The sequence below is a fragment of the Corvus cornix genome, chromosome 1A (genome assembly GCF_000738735.6).
Source record: "Corvus cornix cornix isolate S_Up_H32 chromosome 1A, ASM73873v5, whole genome shotgun sequence".
In the NCBI taxonomy this organism is placed as follows: domain Eukaryota; kingdom Metazoa; phylum Chordata; class Aves; order Passeriformes; family Corvidae; genus Corvus; species Corvus cornix.
The window spans coordinates 56,310,490-56,333,581 of record NC_047057.1 but is presented as its reverse complement, the minus strand read 5'-3'; the positions used below and the strand labels follow the sequence as shown (position 1 = coordinate 56,333,581).

Genomic DNA, 23,092 nt, shown 5'->3' with positions numbered 1-23,092 from the left:
CGGGTGATCCTATGGAGAAGGATTCGAGCAGTGGGGGTAAAATAACGCTGATTTCTTTCTGGACGCTGCAGAATGGCTAGTAAATCTTAAATAAACTAGGAACGAAGCAATATTTTAGATTTTTGCTTTGAAACGGAGTGCGGGTGGCGAAGAAATAGCTCTCCCGTAACGTGGTACGGGTGCCATCCATCACGGAGCGGGGATGGAGACTGCACAAAAGCAATCCGCCGCGGGTGCTGGCTGGCGCGTCCACATTCGGGTGGGGAGGAGAAGAAGCCGTTTCCCCCGGCAGGATTCCCGCAGGAAGCGCTCAGCGCAGCCCGGGCGCCGGGCGGGGCTCGGCCCGTTCCGGCAGCAGGGCTCCGGGAGCTCCCTCCCGGGGCAGGGGGGAAGAGACATTCCCGGTAGGAAGCGGCACCGTCTTCTACTTTATTTAAATAAAGCCAACCTCTCCTGCTCACGCGTGGGGGCGGGGGAGCCTTAAGCTTTAATCGCATATCCCAAGTATTGCAGATACAACGGCTGACAAAGCCGCCCGCGGCTCCCCCGACACGCCGGGAATGCCCGGCCGAGGCGCGGGGCGGGGGCGGCCGCCCAGGGTTTAAATGCCCCGCGGGGGCGGTCCGGCGGCGCGGCACGTCCCGCCCGTCCCCGCCCCGCTCAGCTGACAGCGGGGCCGCCCGCTGGAGCCGCCGCTGCCGCCGCCGCCGCTCGGTGCCCGCCTGCGCGACCCCGCCGGGGATGGGGGGCGGCGCGCCGTGACCGGCCCGCGGGCGCGCCCGAGCCGCGCTGCTGCCGCAGGGAGCCGCCGCCGGGATGAGCGGGAGCGGCAACCCCGGGCCCGGCGCGGCGCCCTGCCGCTTCGCCCACTACTTCGTGCTGTGCGGCATTGACGCGGAGAGCGGGCTGGAGCCCGACGAGCTGGCAGGTGAGCGGCGCCGCCGGGAGGCCTCGCCCGCACCGCTGCGGCTCGCCGGGCGCTTGGGATGCGCTGCCCTCAAAATGTCTGCTCCCCCCGAGGAGGGGAGGAGGAGGGGTCGCCGCGCCGGTGGGAGCCGCAGGGAGGGGGCCACTTTGAAAGATAAAGCATCCTCCGGAGGGGCTGTTGGAGCATCCCCTCGAGGGCAGCTCCCGCCGGGCGGCGGGGGGCTTTGGCCGCCGGGATGCGCCGTCCCCCGCAGGCCGGGCTCCGCTGACCCGCGGCTCGCCCGGGTCCCTGATGGTGGCGAGGACAGACAGCCCCCGGCGGGTGGGCGCAGCGACCCGGCCGCGGCCAGCGGGGTGCGACTGGCGGGAGAGGGGAGCCCAGGGTTACGGAATGGGAGGGAGCCGAATGACCGAGCTTTCTGCCGGGGCAGATGCATTTTCTTCAGTATCTGCGCTGGAAAGGGGGGGAGGGGTCTGGGAAGAGCTGAATAAATTAATAGAATCGCATCTTTATTATACTGGTTTATTCACGTCTTATGCCTATTCAGAAAGAGTCTTCCTGCATCCTTCCTTCCTTCCCCCTCCACCCCAAGAATGTTACAGAAAAAAAAGGAACAAAACTATTGCTGTAGGGTCTAACACATTTTCTGAAATGTTTATTTTTGGTGGGTTCATGACTGGATATGAGCTGATTACGTTGGCATAAGGCAGCAGTTCTTCCTCAATGTCACTTTTGTTTATATAAAAGAAACTATTTAAATCAGGTTTTTACGTATAAAATTTGATCAACTTCAGGCTTAATAGCAGGGCTTCGTTGCGTGGAAGCTAAGCGTTTCTTCATGGAGTTACGAGTTCGGAAGTGCTTAAGTGCCAATGTTTGCCCATTCCCGTGTGTTCGCACTGCAGGCGAATGAGCTGTGCATGGCTGAAGTTGAAGGCAGCTGTAGCTGCCACAGTGAGCACCTCTGCCTGGTAATAGGATCCTGAGGATGAGGTCCTGGGGGTGGCATCCTAGTGAGGTCTCTGCAGCTATTGCATCAGGAAGTACCTTGCCTCCTGGTTGTGTAAGAGAAAGACATGATGATCTGTATTACTGATCAATGTACACTGGTTGAAGTTCATGTTTTTGTCACTTGTAAAAGGGGTGGATGCACATATCTTTCCAAGGAATGACTTTCCAAGGAACCTTATCTTAAAGCAGGGTAACTAAGTCTCTACCCTTGGCAGTGAGCACACACTGGAGATAGCCCTGGGATCTCCAAGTTGAAGCATTAGCCGAAGGTGCTTTCATCTCTTTGTTTTGTCACAAGTACTAGTGACCACAGTCATGTATTTTCAGTTTTGCTGCTTTTAGCAGAAAACTCCTGGCTCGTGAGCCACCTCCCAGCTGATGGCATACAGGGTTTGATTTGCATGATATGACCTATTGGGGTTTCAGCTACCTAAACTGAGTCATCTCCAACTCTTGTATCTGAAAATAAACTATTTTTAAAGCTGTGTTGGCTGGTAGGCTGTGCCTTCCCTGATGTACCCAGACTTCCCAAGTTGTCTTTTGCTGATTCTTGCACCATTTCTCAGTGAGGTGCACAAGTATGTTCTTGGGGAGCACGGCTCAAGGACAGCCTGAATGTGGTGGGTTTGTGCAATGTAGTGCCCCGACTACAGGGCTCATCTTCCATGGTCATTCAGTGGTTTTAGCTGAACTGCTCTGGCAACACTGAGCAGATTTCAAAGCTAAAGGAATCTCCCTCTTCATTTTTCAGTAAAGGAAAGTAATTTTGGCACATCTAGGATATACCTATTTATAAAATAGAGTGCAGCTGTGAGTAATTTCAAAGAAAAATTACCAAAAGTAGTAATTTTTAAAGCAATGTCTTTGTAACTGGTTTAAACTAGGCAAGGTCCAGCAGTATGGTTTGGACATACAAACATTTTTGGTAATGCCAGTTCAGGAGGCATTCTTAATACCTTAGGAGGATTGGGATGTGATAGAGGAAGAAGTGGAGTAATAGAAATATGATGGGACTTAATATTGCCACTGAGCAATGTTATATTTTTAGGGACTCATGACAGGAGCTTTCTGCTATCAGCTGGGAGCTCAGCAGTGGGAAATGCTGGGGAGGAACAGGGAGTGCTGTGAGCCACAAATATAATACAGCCATGGAAAAATTAACTCTGGTTTGAGATGTAGCTGAGAAAACATTTCTTTTAAAGCTTGGGGAGTACTAATGCCACTGTAGGCAGGCAGTAGTGAGAACCCATCTAGAAATCTGTGTTACAGGTTTCAAAAACCAAGCTACTAGGACTGAATTCATTGTCGGAATGGGTGGGGAGAAAGATGCTTGAGGGAACAGAAAGTCTGTTGTATCACAGGAAACCCACAAATGGCTGTTCTTTCTAAAAATGTTCTTAAAACTCTGTAGAAGTAAATGATCCTGTTCTTTCAGTATTATGTAGAGGGATAGCTACATCTTGCTGTCCTTGTGCTTCAAGAGCTTGTTGAGGTAAGTCACAAGGCATCAATGAAAAGTTGCTGTGACTTAAGCTGCTGCGCAGATCATCCCCAGTTTAGCCAAAAAAAAGTAATCAAGAGCGTGCTTATCTCCAAACCCGTGAATCCCTTGGCAGCCGGTGTTCACAAAGCGCCGTGCTCGCCCCAGGTCTGCCTGATGGAGCTGTTCTGGGGCTGTGCAGAGGAGCAGGGGAAGGGACAAGAGGAGCTCTGCTGCAGCTCCGGAGGCCCCAGAGCCTCTCCTGTGAACAGAGAAGCAGTATTAGAAAATCCTCGAGGGATTTTCAGCTTTCAGATGGACTCGGTGGTGATGTGCTGAGACACAGGCAGCTCGCCGTGGTACGTGGCGTGCTAAGGAGCTGCCTGTGAGTCAGCTCTGCCGTCATCTGGAGATCCCTGACCTGTGCCCTGCCTTCTCTGGGGACAGCCCGGGGCTCTCCCCTCTGTGGAGGCTTTCCTTGCCCATGGCTTAAGCCCAAAATCTCTTTCCATAAAAAGTGTCTTCAATTAAAAACAACAACAAAAAAAAGACACCAAAAGATCCTCATCTACTGCATCGGGCATGAAGTGAGATGTTTCAGTCTTTGAAAGCAGGGCAAAGAACTGCTTTTCTAATTTTTCTTGTAGTATTGATAGGTCTGGTCAGAAAATGAAATAAAATCAACATTTATAGCTGTGTAGCATTTTGACATGTTTTTAGGGAAGAGTATTTTGTTTTATAGTTCTTGCTCCACTGGATGGATGCTCAGGGCTTAAAATAAGTTTGGTAGATGAGAATTTTCCACCAAGCAAATGGTTCATTTTCCTTAGATTATTTTTTTTTGTGTTTTGCATGTATGATGTTTTCTGGTAACAGATTTTTTTTTTTTGTAGTGACTTGCTCCACAGCTGGCTTTACAGATGGCTGATTTGGGGTTTTTAAGTGAACTAATTCTGAAGAGTTAAAAGCTGTTTACCTATTGCTCAACTTCGTAGTGTATCCAGGCAAACAACAAAATTGCGTATAGATTATGATGTTGTCAAAACACTTGTGGCCCTTATCACAAAGCTCTCACTCAAGGATGGAGGGGAAAAAAACCATTTTTTTTTTCCAGGCTCTTTCCAGGGACTTGAGGAAGGAAAGGAAACTATCTAAGGATTTCTTGGCACTTAATAGTTGGAGAGGTCATAAAAGAAAAGCAGGGTATTTGATTTGAAATGTCTTGAAAAGCATGAAAATTTCAGTATTGGTTTCAGTGCCCTGTTGAACTGCACTGAAGCAGGGTGATGGGAGCTTTTCTGTCATGTTTAGGGCTGATGGAAAATAAAGTTCAGTTCACTTTCCTCTTCATGCCTGGTTCTTTCAGGTAAAGCCATTTTGAGACTGTCAGCCCTGGAATTGCTTGTGCTTGAGTGAATTTGTTATAGTAAATATTTAACATTGCATTTAACAGAAAGACTTAATTCATTAAATTGTTCCTATAATATGTTTTGTCATACTACGTGAACTTTATGTGCAGGGCACAAGGTTTCCTGGCTGTAGCAGCTTTTACCATTTGCTTGGGGAGCATGTTAAAATTTGTAGTCTCTTGTTTGAGCATCACAAACTACAATTTAGAAAAATCCAAAATACATATGACTCAATTAAAAAGCAAATGAAATATATTTTATTGGGGAAGTAATTTAGTGCTCTGGAGGAAAGTAGGGAGAGAATTAAGGACGGGCATTTTGTTCTGAAGTGGAAGGACTGGTCTCCATTGAGGGTGCAGTTTGGAGGAAGAGAAGGTGCAGTAAACCAGCATGGGAGCTGGGGCTTGAAGGGCCGTGTTGGATGGTGCCTTCTCCATCTTAGAACGTGAATATTGGTGGAATTGTGGTAGCCTGCTTGCTGTGTGAAAAGATTGATAGGATTTTTATAGGGTTTTTTCCACACAGGAACTGTAAATATTACCTCAAGACTGTGCTTATGATAAGGAGACATTCTAGTTATGGTGTCTTGTCTAGCAAACATATTTTACACTATCTAGTTTTGGCCATTGTGTAAAGATTCAATGTCTTTCTGCTCCATTCAGTGTATACTTGAAAACTATAGAGAGCTTCATTCCTTTACTTTAAAGATCAAATCCTTTATTTTAACGGCCAGCAAAGCAGAGAGCGGATGCTAGTCATGCTCACTGAAAATGCTGAGTGTCTTGGGGGAAACGCACATTTCTTCTACCTCATGCTGTTTCCCTACAAATATCCAGATATTGGTAATTAATTTCCCTTCAATGAAACGTTGAAATCCAAACAGGGCATGCTGCAGTCTGGCTAGCTGTGCTTCTTATCTAGTAGGCTCTTATTTTTAGAAAGCCGAGAGACTTTTTCGTCCTTGCGTGTGCTTGGCACCTGCACGCTCACGCCTCGCAGAGCCTCCCCACCGCCTTCACTGTTCTCCTTCGCGCTTCCTCCGTGCCAAGTCTGTGCGCGAAGTGCACTGCCAGAAAACTTGGTGGCATTACTACAGCGATACAACTTCTCGTGTGCGTGGCTTTTCTGAAAATAGGCAATTGGATTTTTTCCTAGTTTGCTGGAAATAGACTAAGAAGTTTCCCTTTACCGAGGAATATCTGAGCAGTTGTGATTCTTGTTCATGACTTACTCAGTTGGCACAAATGAAAAGCAGAAGTTTTGCTTTTCGTTTTTCAGTAAAGTCCAGATTTGCACAAAGCACTTTCAGAGGGATTGTCCAGGTGGATGAGAATGGTGCAAGTAGAGGCAGAGGTGGCTTATGCTGTTCAAGTTAACAAAACTTAACTTGCTCCTCAGAAGCAGCTGAAGTAGATTGCTTAGGATTTCTCGTCTTTGCAGGGCTTGTGGGAGGGATGGAATTCAAGCATTTCTCCAGCCCCCCTTAAGAGAAGTGGTGCTCAAATGCAGCACTAAATCTTCTGACATTTTAGCTGGAAAAAAGCAAGTGTCATGGATTAGGGATTGGATGGAGTGGCTGGCTTATTGAAGTAACTGTCATTTTTTGTGAACTGTCATAATAATAGTGAAATACTGCATTCATTTAGGAAACCTGTTTGATAAAAATCTAAGCCAGGTTAATATTTTGCTCATGTGAAACCAAATCTTATTCTGCATAAATAAAGTGTTGAGTTTCTAGTTAAAGGAATACGGAGATAATCCTTGCTTTGGGGATACCAAAATTGGGTGCTGAAACAGAAATAATGTTTCTGCTCTCTTCTACATCTTTAAAGGTGGTGGCATGGATAGTTGCTGTAATGGTTCATTCTTCACTTTTTTTTTTTTTTTTTTGGCTATTGGGGAAAACCAGAATTCCACTGTAATACCACAAAGATTTTAATTTTATTTTTTTTTAAAAATCTGAATTATGCATTAAAGACTTCATTCCTATAGGAGGATTTCTGCAGCCAAAGGAAACAGTGCTTTTTATAAAGAGCTGTCGATATTATTGACAAGTATGATCTCCAGTTACAATAACCTTTAATAAGGAGTAACTCTCTTGCTCGCTTGGGTAACAGAGCATTTGTGGAATTGCTGATGGCTGTGACGTATTGCTACGTTTTAGTAATAGCACTTTCATTCTCTATCTGTATATATGCCAGAGAAATGCTGGATTTAAATGCTTGCCCAGTCGTGGTGTGATGATTCTGTTATACAGTTGCCTTCATCTAAGTTTTTTACACTGTATTCCTTTGAAAATAAGGTACTGATTGGGTTGGAAAAACATCATTATTCCTATCAATAGCACTGACTCACTAATGCTAAACCAAAGAGAATTTCTTGTACTTTGCTTGCCAGATAAGCTGCTGTTTTGATTTCCACTTAGAACGACTAAAGCCTCTTGCAGGCTCAGAGGCTGCTTGGCTGCCAGTGGCTGTTGCAGTAGCAGAGAAGAAGAAGGTGTGATAGTGTAGGTGGGGGGCTTTTTTGGTAAGAACCCCAGGAACTGCTCCGTTAATATTGCTGGAGGTAGCCCTTTTCCTTCACACAGTGTAAACTGCAGTGGTAATCAAAGCAATGCCAGGCAGAATGGCTGAGCTGCTGTCCTTTATAAGAACGACCTAAATCCAGCCTAATCTTGTTCCTGCGCATCAGCCTGAAGTCACTGCTGGCCCCATCCTGGCGGCTTAGTGGTGCAGTGGCTCTGGAGAGACGGGGTCCCCGGGCTCACAGCCGCCTGCCTGGGGCACAGAGCTCTGAAAGACAAAGGTGGCACATCCCAGGGAGCGCGGCAGTGCCGGATCAGGCTCGGCATGGCTCTGTGTCTGCAGCGAGGGTATGGACATGGTGGGAAGGAGCCTGAGGTCAAGGTCCCTGCTGCCAGGGTAGAGGCTCCTGTGTCAATGTCCACCTCCACCCTGGTCCCCAGGGTGCTGGAGGATGGTGGCTTCTAGGGGAGGGCAATACCCACCACTCTGCAAACAGAAGAGCAGTACCCATAAATATGTCAGAATTGCTCAGGGCAGTGCGTGACTGTAGTATTGATTTCTCCGCTCAGCTGTTTTCCCATGTCCTCGCCAGAGCCATTTCCCAGTGCTGCAGGAGCTGTTCCAGTGCCCTGACACCCTTCCCACAGCTCGCCTGTGCCAATGCACAGCTCCATGTAGGAATAACTCCAAAATGAGCTGCTTCAGGAGAGGCTGAGCTGCACATAAGCAGCAAGGTTGTCAGGGCTCTCTTGCCTGCCTTCTTTCACCCGCTTGTCATGGACTAATCAAGTTGTCCTTAGTGCCAGCTCGTCCCTAAAACATGCTGGCAAGTGTACAGCCCGCAAAGCCTCTGCGTGGGCTGGCGCTGGATACGTGGCTGGCACACTGCTCCTGCTGCAGTTCTGGTCTGTTGCAATGAGGGCTGGAGTCAAGGAGAAATGTGAATGAAGGGGAAAAAAGCAGTGCGTGCACTTTGATGCTGTTAATGCTGTGGTCTTCGGCTGGTGCTGTTTGAGATCAATTAGGACCACTGACATATGTGGAAAGAACATTACAAGTAGCTTGTTCAGGCACCTCTGGTGTGCATGGAGAGGAACTCTGTGGAACATATGAACCTTCATATAGCCCACAATATTTTTTTTTTCTTCTCTTTTTTTATTTTTTCATTATCTACCTCTTAACCAGCAAATAGCAAAAATATATACAGTAGGAAAAATTGCATCGAGGAAAAACAAATTTGGTCAGGAAACAGTAAGCCTTTACTGTGGTGTTTTGATCACATTAGCCATATTGATAATCCCAAAAGTAATTAGGGAAGAAATGGTGATGGGTCATCGTAGTAAAAGAAACATACTGAGGAGATGACTAACGCGTGGCAGACTGCTGAGGTGTCAGATACAGGCATGGCTGGAAGAAACTTCTGCTACATTATCGGTATGCAAATATAAACAGCTCCATTTGTGCTTCTTGCTTGGAGTCAAAGATAATTTTTACTCAGCTGTGTGATCATTGTATCTCACCTGGGGGTTCTCTCATTAGGGTGTCCTAGGCTTGGTGGAGGTGCCTGGCTTGAAAATGTGAAGCCATTCTCCTTTGAGATGTGAGGTTTTGCTTCTACTTCCATATCTACCCAAGCCATGAAAAATAATATCAAAACATCCAAGAAGATGCTTGAAGAGTGAAATGGAAAGAGTATTCCTATGCTAATACATACTCCATGGTTCGAAGGACTTTGCCAGATCTCAGTGACCTGCTTCAAGTGACAGTATAAAAATTGACTCTTAGTAGAATATAATATTGGAGTGAGGGGCCTGGTTTTGGTGGATCTGTAAAGAAAACTTGTTCTCTCACTGGAGAACAACCTTCACCCTTTCATACAAACATGTCAGCTGTTCTTGGTTTGTGTTCAGAGGCAATGTTAAATATGTCAGTCTTGTAGAGTGAGCACCCCCTTCAACCTGGAGCATGAATTTGACTTTGCTTTACAGTCATTTTAATAATCAAATTGCAGTAATAATTCTGGGATCTAGTAGCACTTTAAAAAAACTTAGCAAGCTTTATATCAAGCTTCATATGGGGTCAAATTCTGCATTGAATCTGTGTGAGTGGTAAATTGCACAGCCTGAAAGCCAGAAGAATCCTCTGTCCACCCCCTTCTTGGCATTCTCTTGTCATGTTAAGGACTAACGTGTGGAAGGGTAAGGGGGCTTAATCTGAAGCACCATTCTGTGTAAACAATGACAGGATTAAACAAAAAAAAAAAAGCCAAGCTCAACTGTCATGGGTGTGTAGTGGCTGCTGCTTTTCACGGATGGCTGAAATTATTTGTATAAATTTGCATTTTCCCCTCAGCATCTCTATAAACCTCTGCTCATTTCCATGCAGAGCTATTTTCACGTACAAGCGGATTGGCATGCGGTGGCACGCGATGTGGTGCCATGTGACCTGTGGTCACAGGAACTAGAGTTACAAGGAAAATCAAGTATCACCACGTTTGCTCCTTACATGAGGCTGCCCAGGTGTCAGAGGTGCTTCAGGTCCCTTGTGGCTGAAAGACAAGAGGGCTGAGCTCTTCATATTGAAATGATGAAACCCAGCACTCGCTTATCTGGTAATTCCTCAATGAAATATTGATCAGATTGGCCAAGCAGCCTGCTTTGGACTCACCAGTGTTTGGGATGCAGCTGGAGCCTGCTGGGAGAGGATGCTGCTGTCATGGTCCAAATAGGTATTGCTTACACTGACTTCAGTTCTGCAATCCATGTCCTCACTGAGCTGGAGCCTGCCTGCAGGGTCCAAATCACTTGTTTAAGAGCCCCCCTCTCCTGCTTTTTCTCCAAATTGTTGCCGAGATTAATCCAGTCAGATGGTGTAAATACCTTCTGCTGGGCCCTCTGGTCTCCCCCGAGATGCTCAGGAAAGAGAATTGAGATTTTTTGTTTTAAATTATGAAGTATTTGAGCAAAGAATGCAATATGCAATTGAATAAATATTTGGCTTTTCATTGTTGAGGGAGGGGAGGATTTGCTGATGAGTTAGTTATTGACACAATACTATTTTTCCATCAGCATTCCCTCTTGGTATTCTTGTTTGTTTTATGCTGTGCAATACTCTGACATGAATTTAAAATGAAGAACAATTTTATGCTTAGAAACAAAACACCAGCCCTATTAACACAGACTTTCTCTCAGTTGTGATGCTGGCTGGTGTGGAAAAGATAAAGGGCTGCTGCACTGTTTCTAGAATGGGACTTTTTTGTAATGTAGATGTTGTGCTTTATCACTTTGTTTATTCTTCAAGTATAACCATATGAAAATACACAGCACCAAGTATCTGAGGAAGAATCCCCACTTTTTGTTTAAAAAAAGCCCAAACAAAACAAAAGAATCCAAACAAAACAAACAAAACCACTGAAAACACCCAACCCCCTAATATTTTGTGAGGATATGAAGATTAAATGCTGGTCATGACTCACAGTGCTTGAAAACTGCCAAGTGCTTTGTAAAAATGACTGATGGTAGATGTGTGCAAAGCTGTGAAGGGTGTATTCTGCTGTACATTGTGCCTTGTAGACACTGCAGGAATATTAAGGCCAGGAAGAATGGTATTACAGTGTCTTTAACGCACCCCTTTTGGGGTTGTCAGCCTTTGTCTGTAACTACTGTTGCTATGAATCTGTTAAGGGAGAACATTTATCTCTGGAGATCAGGATAGCAACTATTCAGCATGGATGGGTTAGGTGTTTAGCCTTTTCTCAAGATGATGCTGTTCAAGATAGGTTTCTCTTACAACATATTTGCAAATATGTTAACTCCTTCTGGCTTTAGCGAGTGTGATAGCAGATGTTGTTTGACTCTCTTAATTCAAGCAGGGATGCGTAGTCTAGTGTTTCTGTCTCAAACTGGGGAATGACCAAGAGTTAAAGAATCCTGGTGTGGGGAATGCTATTAAGTAATCATTTTTTTCCTGTATAAATGTGAACATCTGCATAGGGTGAGGCAGTTGTAGCTGTGGTTTGCTGTTGCACTCAGCAAAAGGAGAATGGTGATGGGAGATGCTAACTTTCACAATAGCAGTTCTGGGTAATAACTTACTGTCATTTCTATGCCCATGTGTTCATTTTCTCTCTACTTGGAGCTGTCCACAGGGTGGTGAGTTGAGTGGGGAAAGAAAGAACCCTGTTGCAATTTGCTCAGCCTAACACACTGTTAAAAAAACAACCAAAGAAAAATACCACTCTAGCTTAATGTGGGCAGAACTTCCCATGAAAACTCTGCCTTAATGAGCTCAGACCCCTCAGCCCTGCTTTGTCCCTGTCAGCAGGTGAGAAAGAGCCAAGGTTCCTGGCGCGGGTGCCCTGGCTGTGACCCAGGAGCTCGGGGCCCCTATTAGTTCAGCTCTTGTGCTTTCGGCGGGAATAAGAATGACAAAACATCTTGTCTGGGGGCCTGGATGTATTCATGCTCCTCGCCTGCAGGTCTGTGTTAGTGCTGGAAGAGCCATTTGTCCAGGAGCCAGGGAGAAAAGGCACAGATTTAGGTCTGTCCCAGAGAATTGCTCAGAGCAGCCATTGCAGTGGAGTGTCCAAGATATAGATCATATGTGATGGTGATAACGATCTGAAGGCTATTTGCAATTCAAAATCTGTATTGGGTTTCAGTTATTGGTTAATATTTTGTCAGCACTTTGTGACAATGACTTCTGTGTCCCAGTGTTGCTTGTGATGCACTGAATAACTCAAAAGGGAAGCTGACGCTAAGTAGGAGACCATCTGTGTTGTTAATAGTGTAGTGTTATCACACTCAAAACTCAGCTTGAGTGATTGATAACATGCTCACACTAGGCTTATTTCCTTTTTATTAAAAAAAAAAAAGTCAAAATACCAACACCCCAAACGAATCTTATCCTTATCTACCAACTTCTGAGCACACAGGTCAATTTAATTTTGTCAGAGATGGATTGGAAAAGAGGGGGGACTTTTTTTTTTTTAAGTCCCTGCAGCTAGAGCAGAGATCCTAATTAACCTTCCAATAGTACAAAGGCTGCAGGAAAAGCAGCAGCACTTTCTAAAGGAAGGGAGGCCCCTCCACGTGGGTATCCTGGCAGGCTAATTGGCAGCCCCAGAGTTTGGATCCAAGCAGAGATCTGAGCAGAGTGTGCATTGCCTCCTGCCCATCTGGTGGGGTGGGGAGTGAAGGTAACTCCTGGTACTGAAGGGGAAGGAAGGAAGGAAGATCGGAGCTAACGGGCCTGTGTGAGCAAAAGGAGCTGCAGATGAGAGGACCACGATTTCTGTCCTGGCATCCTGTTGCATAATTCCTAGTGCTATTCACCCATACCTGTGAAACCCTACAGCTGTGTTAATGTCATCATTCTTAGTCTTTCTTGCTCAGTCTCAGCTCCTAGAGTGTGATAACAGGCAGTGGGAACAAAGCTATGTGTGGCAATAAATAGCAGTTCTAAGATGGTTGTTTTTAGGGTCCAAGTCCTCCCTCAAGCTCAACGAAAGAGTTTGACTGTGTTGGTACTATTGCATCCAGGCATGTCTATGGAAAAACACTTCTGTATTTTTTCAAAATGCACTGAATGGGAGATACAGAAGCAGAATATACTGGGGAAGAGAGTTCTTTACTATCTTTTTCTTTCCTTATCTTCCCCCTTCCTACACTCAAGAACAAAACAGCTCATCCTCATGCTTAATTGTTCTAAAATGCTGTTCTGACCTTTTTGATGATATTGTTAAGAACCATGATGTGTAGTCTGATATATTAAAGTGCTAATGATGCATTAGGAGTCATAAAACTGTATTAAGTGCATTAAATTTTGAGTAACGCCAGTAAAAGGCGCTGCAAGGGATGGCTAATCGCTTTGCATTTATGAGTTGTCTTGGAAGTAAATGACAACATCCAGCTGAATCTGCCCACTGAAATAGCCTAGAAGGAGACAGCATTGCCTTGCAGTGGAAGGTTGGCAATCCATGCTTGATTAATCTGCTCACACCAAAGTGGCACCACTCCATGCTTCCAGCAAGCTTGTAATAGATGAATGCATTAATGAGCCCCTGGGTAACCGAGACGACGCTCGGGGCCAGGGGATATGGGGAAGGATAAACATTGCTGACTCAGTTTCTCTTTCTTACATCACATATTTTTTCCAAACTGTGCTTAAGTGATTCCATTTTAAAGTGAGAGTATTAAAGTGCCTTTCTGCTGAACTAACAGTAGCAGAGCTATTTGTGTGGGTTTGACTGGCTGGGTTACTTAGGCCTTTTTGCTTCTCTGAACTTTCTTTACCTGAAAAATGTTATGATCTTCAGATGTGAAAGACTGACTCTTGGTTAGCTGTTGCTAGACCATGCTGAGTCTTTGTACTTTAGAGAGAGGCTGGGATCAAACCTCCCTCGGGGCCAGCCAAGTGATCCACTGAGCCATCATCATCTTTTGTGTGTATTCAATTAACTGGTTGGTAAAAATGTGCAGAGGCCTCTGAGGGCTGGTGACAATTTGTGGCCCAGAAGGTTTGGAATTATTTTACCTTTGAGAGAAACAGTTTCAGGAGGCTACTTAGCTTTTGCAGGCTTGATTATCTTTAATTTTCATCGTCTGAATTTTAATAATATATTAATAATAATAAGAAGAAAGGAATTGCAGACTTTTGCATTCAGGAATTAAATTTCTGTTTTTCTTTCTTGTAGTGGCTTACTGACAATTGTCTTGCTAATGCATTTAAATTCTACTCCTTAAAAATGTATTAACTGGTTTATTTGTAGGAGGTCATCAGTTTCACAATATTGTATAAAACTGAAACCAAATCCTCCTGTCTGCAGCTGCAGTGTTAAATAGAGCATCATTGTCATGTGGTGAGCATGGCTGTCAAAACACTTCGGTCAAAGTGGGTAACATGAACAGTTCTTCTACATTAAATATTTATAGAAGAAAATGCAAACTCAGAAGGCTGCCAGCAGACAGACATACTGCTTAAATACATTGTTGTGGTGGCGAGGGCATGAATCTTTGCACTGCAGTGACCTGTTTCTCCTTGCTCATGGGCTCTACGGTGTGCTTTTTCTGCATGTGAACATATATGAAAAGGAACTGGAAATTTAAAGCTTCAAAAGGAAAACAGTAGCTTTGCACAAGTGATTTGCCTGCCAGCGTCCCCCAAAACGGTCTGTTCCGCTACAGCAACCGCAGAAGAGCGCAGCACAAGCCTCTCTTGCGTGCCGGGCCTCGAGGGCCAGCACGTCTTTATTTCGGGTCCTCTGGTGCAAACAGGTGGTGAACTACAAGTGGCGAGATGCTGAGGAGAAAACCGTGTAATTAAATCTGGCGCTGTAGTATAATAAATCTCCGTTGTATTCTTTGGCTTTCTAGACGCCTTTCGAGCAATACACAATGGCTGTGATTAATCACTGCTGTATTGTCTTAAATAATAAGCTTGAGCCTTTGGATAGGTGACATAATTTAGCTGTAATGAGCGTCAGCTTCGTGTGTTTGATCTCAATGCTTTGAATTTCAGTGTCGTTGTTGCCATGTCCTTGAGAGATTGTTTTATGCTGAAGAAAACCAGTAAAGCAGGGGGGGGGGGGAATGGATGGGGAGCAATTTTTATGAGGGTGTGAAGAATCTGACCAAACTGTTGCTCTGAGGACACTGACTTTCTTGCTGTCTCTTGTTTTTAGGTATGTGAGATGAAAGCAATTTGAATTCTTCATAAACTGGACCCACTGCTATGGAGAGAGATCTTTTCTTTGATAAAAGTATTCCTTGCTGGGAGGCGTCTGCTCAGAGTACCAGTGATGGGTGTTTCCTTTTGTGTGTCAAGATGCACCAAATAGCCATAGCAGGGAAAAGGCTTTTCAGTCCTTTCCACACCATCTCCTTGTTCGTCACCACCTCAGCAGGCTTCTCTGTTGTTTTCTCCCTTGACTGAAGGGAGCAGTTCTTTGATATGAGCTCCTATTTCTTCACATTGCCTGGATTCAGCTGTCCGACAAGAAAAAACATTGTATTCTCTTCCCTGCAGTACCTGTGAAGAGCTTTCCCCATCTCTGTGCTGTGTATCTGCACAGCTGGGAAGGGAGGGCTGAGAAGCTACAAAGCACTTCAGACCTAATTATTCAGCCAGGATAAGGGCCTTTCTTTCCTGCTCGGGATATTCACTTTTGCCTGTGTGGGTAGTTTGACTGACAGAGCGTGCTGATCCCAAAGCCATTGCACTGCAACACATAAATGCTCCAACCCCAAATCCATCCTCTTTTGGGCAGCCTGGCCCAAGGGGGCAGCCCTCACGGCAGGGCTTGTCAGTGGAGGGTCAACGCGGACTCTCCCCTTTGTCATTATTTTTGTGGGGATGGTGGGGAAAGGGATTTAAAATCCCTCACCCTTTCCTATTAAGTCTGACTCATTTTGTCTGGTTTAGCGTTGTGGTAGAAAGAAACATAATGGATTTGTTTGGGTCAGTGCTTCACAATGTGACGGTTGACTTTGATGGGCAATAGGGCCTAGTTTGCCACTCCAGACAAAGGATTTGTAGGTCTTGCAAGCTGCCATCTGTTTCTAAAAGCAAGTTTTTGTGGAGAAGTGATGCAGCTTGCATGCTGAAAAAGTTGGGGTCTATTTCTTGAGAGCTGCTGTGCCCTTATATTTGAGCTTTTAACTTCAAAACTAAACACAGTTTATTAATAGTGGGACTCCTTTTGCCCTTTCTCAGGCAAGCTGAACATCCAAATAACATTAGTGATGTGTTGACGTCTTCTAAAATATTTGTATTTTAGAATGCATGCACTGATCCCCAGAGTGGGTTCTATTGTTTTCTTCAGCCCCCACCCAAACTCTGAAATGCAACATCTGGCTGCATTCAGGTTGTTTGCCTTTGTTCTGCTACATTATATACATAAGCATATAAGACACAGATTGGAGAAGAAATAATGTTCAGCTTTCATTTGATTTTTCTCTTGTGCTGAAGTTTTGTCTTGTGCTGTCTTAAAAACAGCAGAGAAACAGTTGATCATACTCTGCCTCTATAATCCAGACTAGAAATTCCTGCTTTCCTGCAGTGAGTGCGCTGCAGAGTCTCTTAAATAAAGTGGCCAGCTGACCTGTAGGGCTTAGACATGCTGACAAATACGGTCTATTTATGTTCTGTGTGTTAACCTGACTGTTAATGGATTGTTTCTATGTATAACTGCTGGAGGAACCACAGAGCTGCACAATCCAGGTCTGGAGGGCAGGAAGACATCCTGCTGCAGGACTTAGCAAAAATAATGAGTAAAGCCTCTGCAGTTTCCTTCTGTACAGTTGGAGATGAGCAGGACCTCCAGCACTATAAAGAGGTCCTGGATTGCAATCTGGTCCTGCCCCTTTGTTTAGCCCATTACTCTCCTGGTGCAATCCTTCCTAACACTCTTACGGTGCATTTTTCTTTTTTATTGAGGGGAGTGACTGGTGTGGCTGCTGTAGCTGTGCAGGTACACAGGAGCATCACTGAAAATGAGGCTGAAAGTGCCATGTTGTGACAAGTGAGTTAATATGCTGCTGCTGAATGTCATGTTAAGACTGTGGTGGCAGCCAAAGGAAACTGGCACCTTCCCCTTGCCCCCAAACACAGCAGCCCAAGGCCTGCCTCCGCAGACATCCCGGGCATCTTGTCACTCTCCTGCAAACCAGTGTTTGCCAGCCACTGGCAGAAAGCTGGCAGGCTGCACTGGGACTCATGCTCTCATTGCAGAAGTGCTGTGTTTCTGGCTGTTCCTGGAATTAACCTGTTCTCCAAACTTGCTCCCAGCCCTGGCAAGCGGCATGGTGCTGGGGGCTGATGTGGGAGAGGGGGCTTGCTGGCTTCCCTGCCTTGGTTTTCCTCCCAGCACTGTGCCTGAGCCAGCACTGTGCAGGCAGCAGTGAAAAGAGGAAAAAAGATTTTTTTGAGGGAATTAAAGGAGTGAAATGACTGTCTTTGATGTGGTGGCCTGGTTCTGTACCGAGCTTTCTGCCAGAAGAGCTGATACCCTGTCCCTCTGCCAAATGTTCCTCTGGAGAGTGGAAAATGCTACTGATAAAGACCTGAGGCCCAGAAAAGTGGCATTCCTGGTCAATAGGATTAATTTAAATGAGGGGGTACCCAGGTCTTATATGAAGATGAGAGCTGATCCATAGTAGGCAGTCTCGGCACAGGCTGCTTCAACTGATTCAGGCTCCTAGATGCTGTATCCGGCCATTTTGTGGAATTTAAATAGTTTGCCAAGGAAGGGCTTGTCAGGTCTGGCCATGTAATCTAGACAGCTTTGGATAGCTGATGCTGGTTATTTTCTTTGTAGACATTGACAATGGTTCAACCATCAAATATATGTCCCAGGGGTGAGCCCATCCAGCTACCTCTAAACTACTTTCAAGCAGCAGAGAAACTTCTGTCTCCTTTTAGGTGCAGCAGTGCCATGGTGTCAAGTCCTAACACCAAACGGGACCCTTGGAAAGATGCTTGAGGAAGCCCATCATTTTCTTGCAGTTAATTTTAAATTTCCAAAGCCGAGACTTTCTTGCCTCTCTTTCACTAAAATACAGGGTGACACAACAAGCTTCACAGAAGTCCAGTCATTAGCTTAAGAGGATCAGATAAAAATTGAAAGGGTTTTGTTTAAGAAAAATATGCATTGAGTACTTCTAGGTAGCTGTGTTATCATTATACCTAAAATGAGTATTGAGTTTGAGAAGCCAATATGTTCTTTATGGTCCATTTGTGGACTCCAGCTTTCTGGCAATGTGTATATACTGCAGCTTTGGAGCTGTCAAATTTATTGAAGTGGTAGGTGTATGACCCTCAGTATCTTTTTTGTGTAGTCTTTGTCTTTTCCACACCTTAAAAAAAAAGATCAAAAGGGGCGAGTGGCAGGGGATAAACTTCTGAAGAGTGAGGACAAAAATGATGGAATTGTCATTTGTAGAAACAGCAGTTGATGTAGTCAGTTTAGCCAAAGAATCTTTGGCTCTATCAGAGAAGAACTTTTTCTGCTGTACTTAATTGAATTTGCCAAGCTGGAACAAGCCCTGGCATAGCAGTTTCAACCCCTGCCTTTGCTAGTCAGCAGCATTCAGAGCTGCAGAGAAGTGATGAAAAACGCTGAGCAAATGCTATGTGAACTGGAAAGTCAGCACTGAAATGCCTTCTTGACCTGGTGGTGATGGCGGGTCATTTCCTCCTTCTGAATCAGTTTGGGACATTTGGCACATGTCCAGCACACAGAAATGAATTGTGTTCTGCAGGGATTCTCTTCCCTGCAGAGGTCTGTGTGTGCACTCAGCACTGTCCGGGCGGGTGCCTGCACAAGCTGTGCTCTATAGAGTGCATCTGATCTGATCAAGCCTCTACAGAGAAGGAAAACTCAGATTAGTTGAGAGCTGCAAGAGGAAAGCAGGAGTTTTTACATACCATTACATAGCAGCCTTACTTTTGTCTAGAAGAATAAGGGTTATAGTGGAGGAGCCTAAATCCTGAATTTAAGTCCTGATGTGGCATTGACTGTAGGTCCCGAGGAGCTTTATGTTCTGTCATTCCTGCAGTCTGCTGGAAAAAAAAGTGTTATTTGTAGAGGCAATGAAGCGTTGGCTATGAAAGCTGCAGTCATTTACACATACAGCTGGGTGGTTCTGAGCCAGTTCAGTGATGAGTAGTCCCAGCCTGCCTAGTGAGACAGTGGGGAGCTAACATCCTACCAAATTCGTTGTTGCTTGAATCGGGAAGAAGAGGAGTGGTGTGTAAATGAATGCCTTCCATTTGAGTTCATTTGGATGTAGGAGCTGCTGTTTTTGTTTGATAAACTTGATAAACCTCATCTGCTGTAACAGTGATTTCAATTGGAGGAAGATAAATTGAGGTGGAGAAGGAAATTGGAGGGCACAGGCTCAAGCCTGAGCAGGAAGGTTGTTTTAATAACCTTGTCAAATGCATGTTGCTTTGGTTCAGGGTAAATGCCAATTCTTCAAAGTTCTTAAGGTAAAAGAGGCAGAGACCTCAATTCTTTGGGTATATTTAAATATGATATTTGAATATATTTGAGATGCCTCTGAAAAGCAAGCCCAGTTTCAACCAACCAAGCAAGACAGGAGACTGTGTCACTTCCTTGAGAAAACAGGCAGACTCTGTGCTGGGTTTGTGTTCCCAGTCCTGCAATGAGAGCTTTCTGTTTGTGCTATCCAAAATGCTGATTAGTAAGATGTCCTGACAAGAAGGAGGACTTTAATGCAGTAAGAGGAAGAGTGATGTAGGAGGAAGAATGATGTAGTTTATCCGTGGTCATGGGTGTGCTCCTGTGGGTGTGTGAGATTCTTGCCCTGGATTAAGGGCAATGGTGTGTGCTTCTGTTGGACCCAGAGGAAGTGACTTTCAAATGCATTGAATTGTGTTGGGTGTGTGTGTGAGAAAAATAGAAGGCAATGAACAAAAGTATTTTTCTAACGTAAGGTAAATTTCACTTTTATTTTATACACTGAACTAAAATAGCCCAGATATAAAACGAGGTTAAAGTGCACACCAAAGCTGGAATACAGACTACTGTTTGGAAAAGCTAAATTGCAGAAATTTGTAGAGAACAAAAAGTCTGTAGCCTAAGAAGTAAGCAAAACCAGTAAGAGACCTGATGGCTTTTTTAGGTTATAAGGCAAGAAAGATTATCAAACGGAAGTGATGATTTAGGGGTGCTGAAAGTCAAAGCAAAGATGCACAATGCCTGGGAGGCTGCGGGCGGTGGCGCCTGTTCTTTCCTCAGATCAGTGGGGAACTCTGTGTGTGTGTGTGTGTATGTGTACAGATGCATGTGCGGGTCAAGTTACTCTTTCCCATCACAGAAGAACCCCAGGTAACCTGGTTTGTTAGAAAAGGGAGTTTCTGCAGGCTCACAGCTCTCTGAGACCCTTTTCTACTCACTAGATTTCAATTCACTGGATATTTCTGATTGTCCTAAATGAGAGACAAGAACCTCAATGGTTCAGCTGGCCAACAAGGAAGGCTTCAAGAATTCTGGAAGCTTGATGGCTTCTTGTGTGCATTTTTTCTGCACCAGATCAGAGAACTGTTGTAATCTTTTGCATAAGGTGTCCAGTCAGTGATCTGAGTGAAGGAGCTGGCTTCGTTTGGTGCCAGGGCTCTTGCAGATGAGGAATGTGCAGTGGTGCTTTTTTTTTTTTGTGCCAGATGAAAACCAATTCTAGTGCTTGTTGAAGAGCCTCATTGTTCCACAGGTCTTATTGTTCCACCAGGAGTGATCTTCTAAATCTCTCCAAACTTTTTACTTACGCTAACAGGAGGAATTTTGATATTGTGTTCCTTCACTCTGTCCCTCAGTTCACTAACAGAAAGTTGTGGAAACGTGAAACAAGAAATCAATATTTTTGTGTGTGTGTGTGTCTGTGTATGTTCATGAAAAATCAAGATAATGTTCTTAACTTTCTTAAGGCTCTGAATATAAAATCCATATTTCAAAATCTGTGAGGTAAGACATAAATGGGAAGTGCTTTTGATAAATGTTTCTAAGAGGATTTGTTGAGATTGATGACATATAGGGATTACCTCATATATATATATGTATATTTGTACTACAAGATGAACTAATGTTAAACCTCTGACAGACAAAATCACAGTATTTCTTGAATGGGTACAGCATTTACATTTTTCTTGTGATATGGCTCTGATGTGGAGTCGTTTCCTCAAGCTTATCCAGAAAACTGTGGAAGCATGAGCTCACTCACATCCAAGTTCAGTAAAATGTTCAGTGAAATTAGAAGCAACTCATGGCTGACAGCAGTCTTTTTTCCTTTCCCTTTGAAGCTTCCAAGCAGGTAGCGTGTTGTCAGCCAAAGGTGGTGGTTTTCAGGGCTGCACCATCTTTGTCACTACATTGCAGATACCACATAGTTCAGCAAGGTGATGGGTGGCTTCTGAAACAGGCTGCAGAAGCTGTCCTGCAGTTGGGTCAGTGAGTGAGGACCGAGTTGGCCGTTTCAGGGCAGTGGTGATGGTTACTGCAGCACTGACAAAGCACTGGCTGCAGGAACAGCAGAGTTGCAACTGTTCGTGACAGATTCTAGGGAGATGTGTGACATGATTGTGACTGTCCTGTCTCACAGGTGACACTTAACTGCACAAGAAGACTTAGCCAAACTATCATGCTGAAAATCTCATGAGGAGCACGGAACAGATTTGACAATTTTCAAAATCTTTGTCTGTTCACTGGTGTCTGAAATTCTTTCCTTCAAAAACAATTTTCAAAAGAAATGTTGTTCTTCTCCAATCTTAGGCTCTTGTATTGGAGTGTTAACAAAAAGGAGAGGTATATCTCAGGGTCTCTAAGCCTGTTTTGCAAAGAGAGATGTGGTGGAAGAGGCTTCTAAGGACTTGCTCTGACAGTAGATACCCTTCAGAAGAGATGTCTGCTGTGTGAACTTTGTCTTCACAATACTTAACCGAGAAAGGTCTTACACTCTCTTTGCCTTCTCTCTTACCTTTCTACATGTCCAAAGAAAAGCAGTTTCCTTATTGAAACATACCAGTTTAATGCAAGACAGCTAATCCTAGTTGTGACCGTATGTTGTATTACTGGGTTAAATTCTCTTGGAAGGCTGAATTAAAAACTAAGATGTCTCACTCAGGCAATCCCACATGTTTATTAAGAAGCTTGAGCTACAGATGCTGTTCTGTGCTGCGTATCAATGTCTGTGTAGATTGCCAAAGAGTCAGCCTAATGCCAGGGATGATTCAGAGTGCTTTCTATTAGCCCTTAACGGTGGTTAACTCTTATGTGGGAATTCCTGTCCTGGTCAGGTGTAATGTCCATCTTGTCTAATAGCTGGTATATGCTGTTGCTGTGGAGTATGATTCATGGACAGTGTTATGAAATAACTCTCCTGCAGGGAGCACATCTTCATGGTTACCCTTTGGAAAGGTTGATTTACATACTGAAATAGTAGGGAGCTTGTGTGTGTGCACGTGCATGCTTCTGCTGAGCTCGGTGTGCTGTGACGGGCAGACATGGGCAATGGCTTTTTCATCCTCTACTTATATCAAAGCGAGTTTTTGTTTTGCTGTCTTCTGTGCACTCAGAATTCTTCTCTTCATGATCACCCCCAGCACATGAAATAATTCAGGTGATGGCTGTATGACTTTTTTCAGTTTGTTTGATGGATGGGATTTATCCCCATCACTGTATTACCTCTCTATTGCAACTTTTAACCTTATTTTGGAAAGTGGTTTAGTCAGTTTAGAGGGGGAGGGAAGCAACATAGCTTGTGATGATATTTTTAGAAGTGAGAGAGAGGAGAACATAATTATTTGGATTGCTTCCTTGAGGCTGCCAGATCGACTTTCTGAAGACTCCCAAAGCAGGCAGATTTGGCATTTTTGAAGAATATGCTTACTGCTCTTTTACACAATATTAGGAAACTCTTCCAGCTCAGGAAGATGCTGGACCTCTCCAGTAGTCTTAATAAACTGCAGCAACAGTGTGTGCATTGCCCCAAAAGGGAGTTGGTGTACCCTGCCCTCTTGGAAACCTGTCTCAAGTGGTACAGCAGCCTCTCAGTGCATGATTACTCATGCTTAACAAGCCATGGTCCTTCAAACAAAGACAAGAATATGAAGAAATAAAATATTAAGCTGATTGAAGTTCAGCACAATCGTTGCATTAATCAAAACTGCCCTCCTCTACAAACCCAGCTGAAACAAAGTAATGGACTCATCAGTATGGATT

The 23,092-nt window shown here is 44.6% G+C and overlaps 1 protein-coding gene across 4 annotated transcripts in view; it reads left to right on the top strand.

Moving 5' to 3' along the window:
- Positions 1-774: 774 nt before the first annotated feature.
- Positions 775-23,092, top strand: part of DENND5B (DENN domain containing 5B) — a 104,899-nt gene continuing 82,581 nt past the window's right edge. For all 4 annotated transcript variants that reach the window (XM_039570754.1, XM_039570751.1, XM_039570752.1 and 1 more), the window contains exon 1: positions 775-928. In XM_039570754.1, the coding sequence (XP_039426688.1) occupies positions 817-928 (112 nt within the window). In that variant the 5' untranslated portion in view covers positions 775-816. The remainder of the gene's footprint in view (positions 929-23,092) is intronic.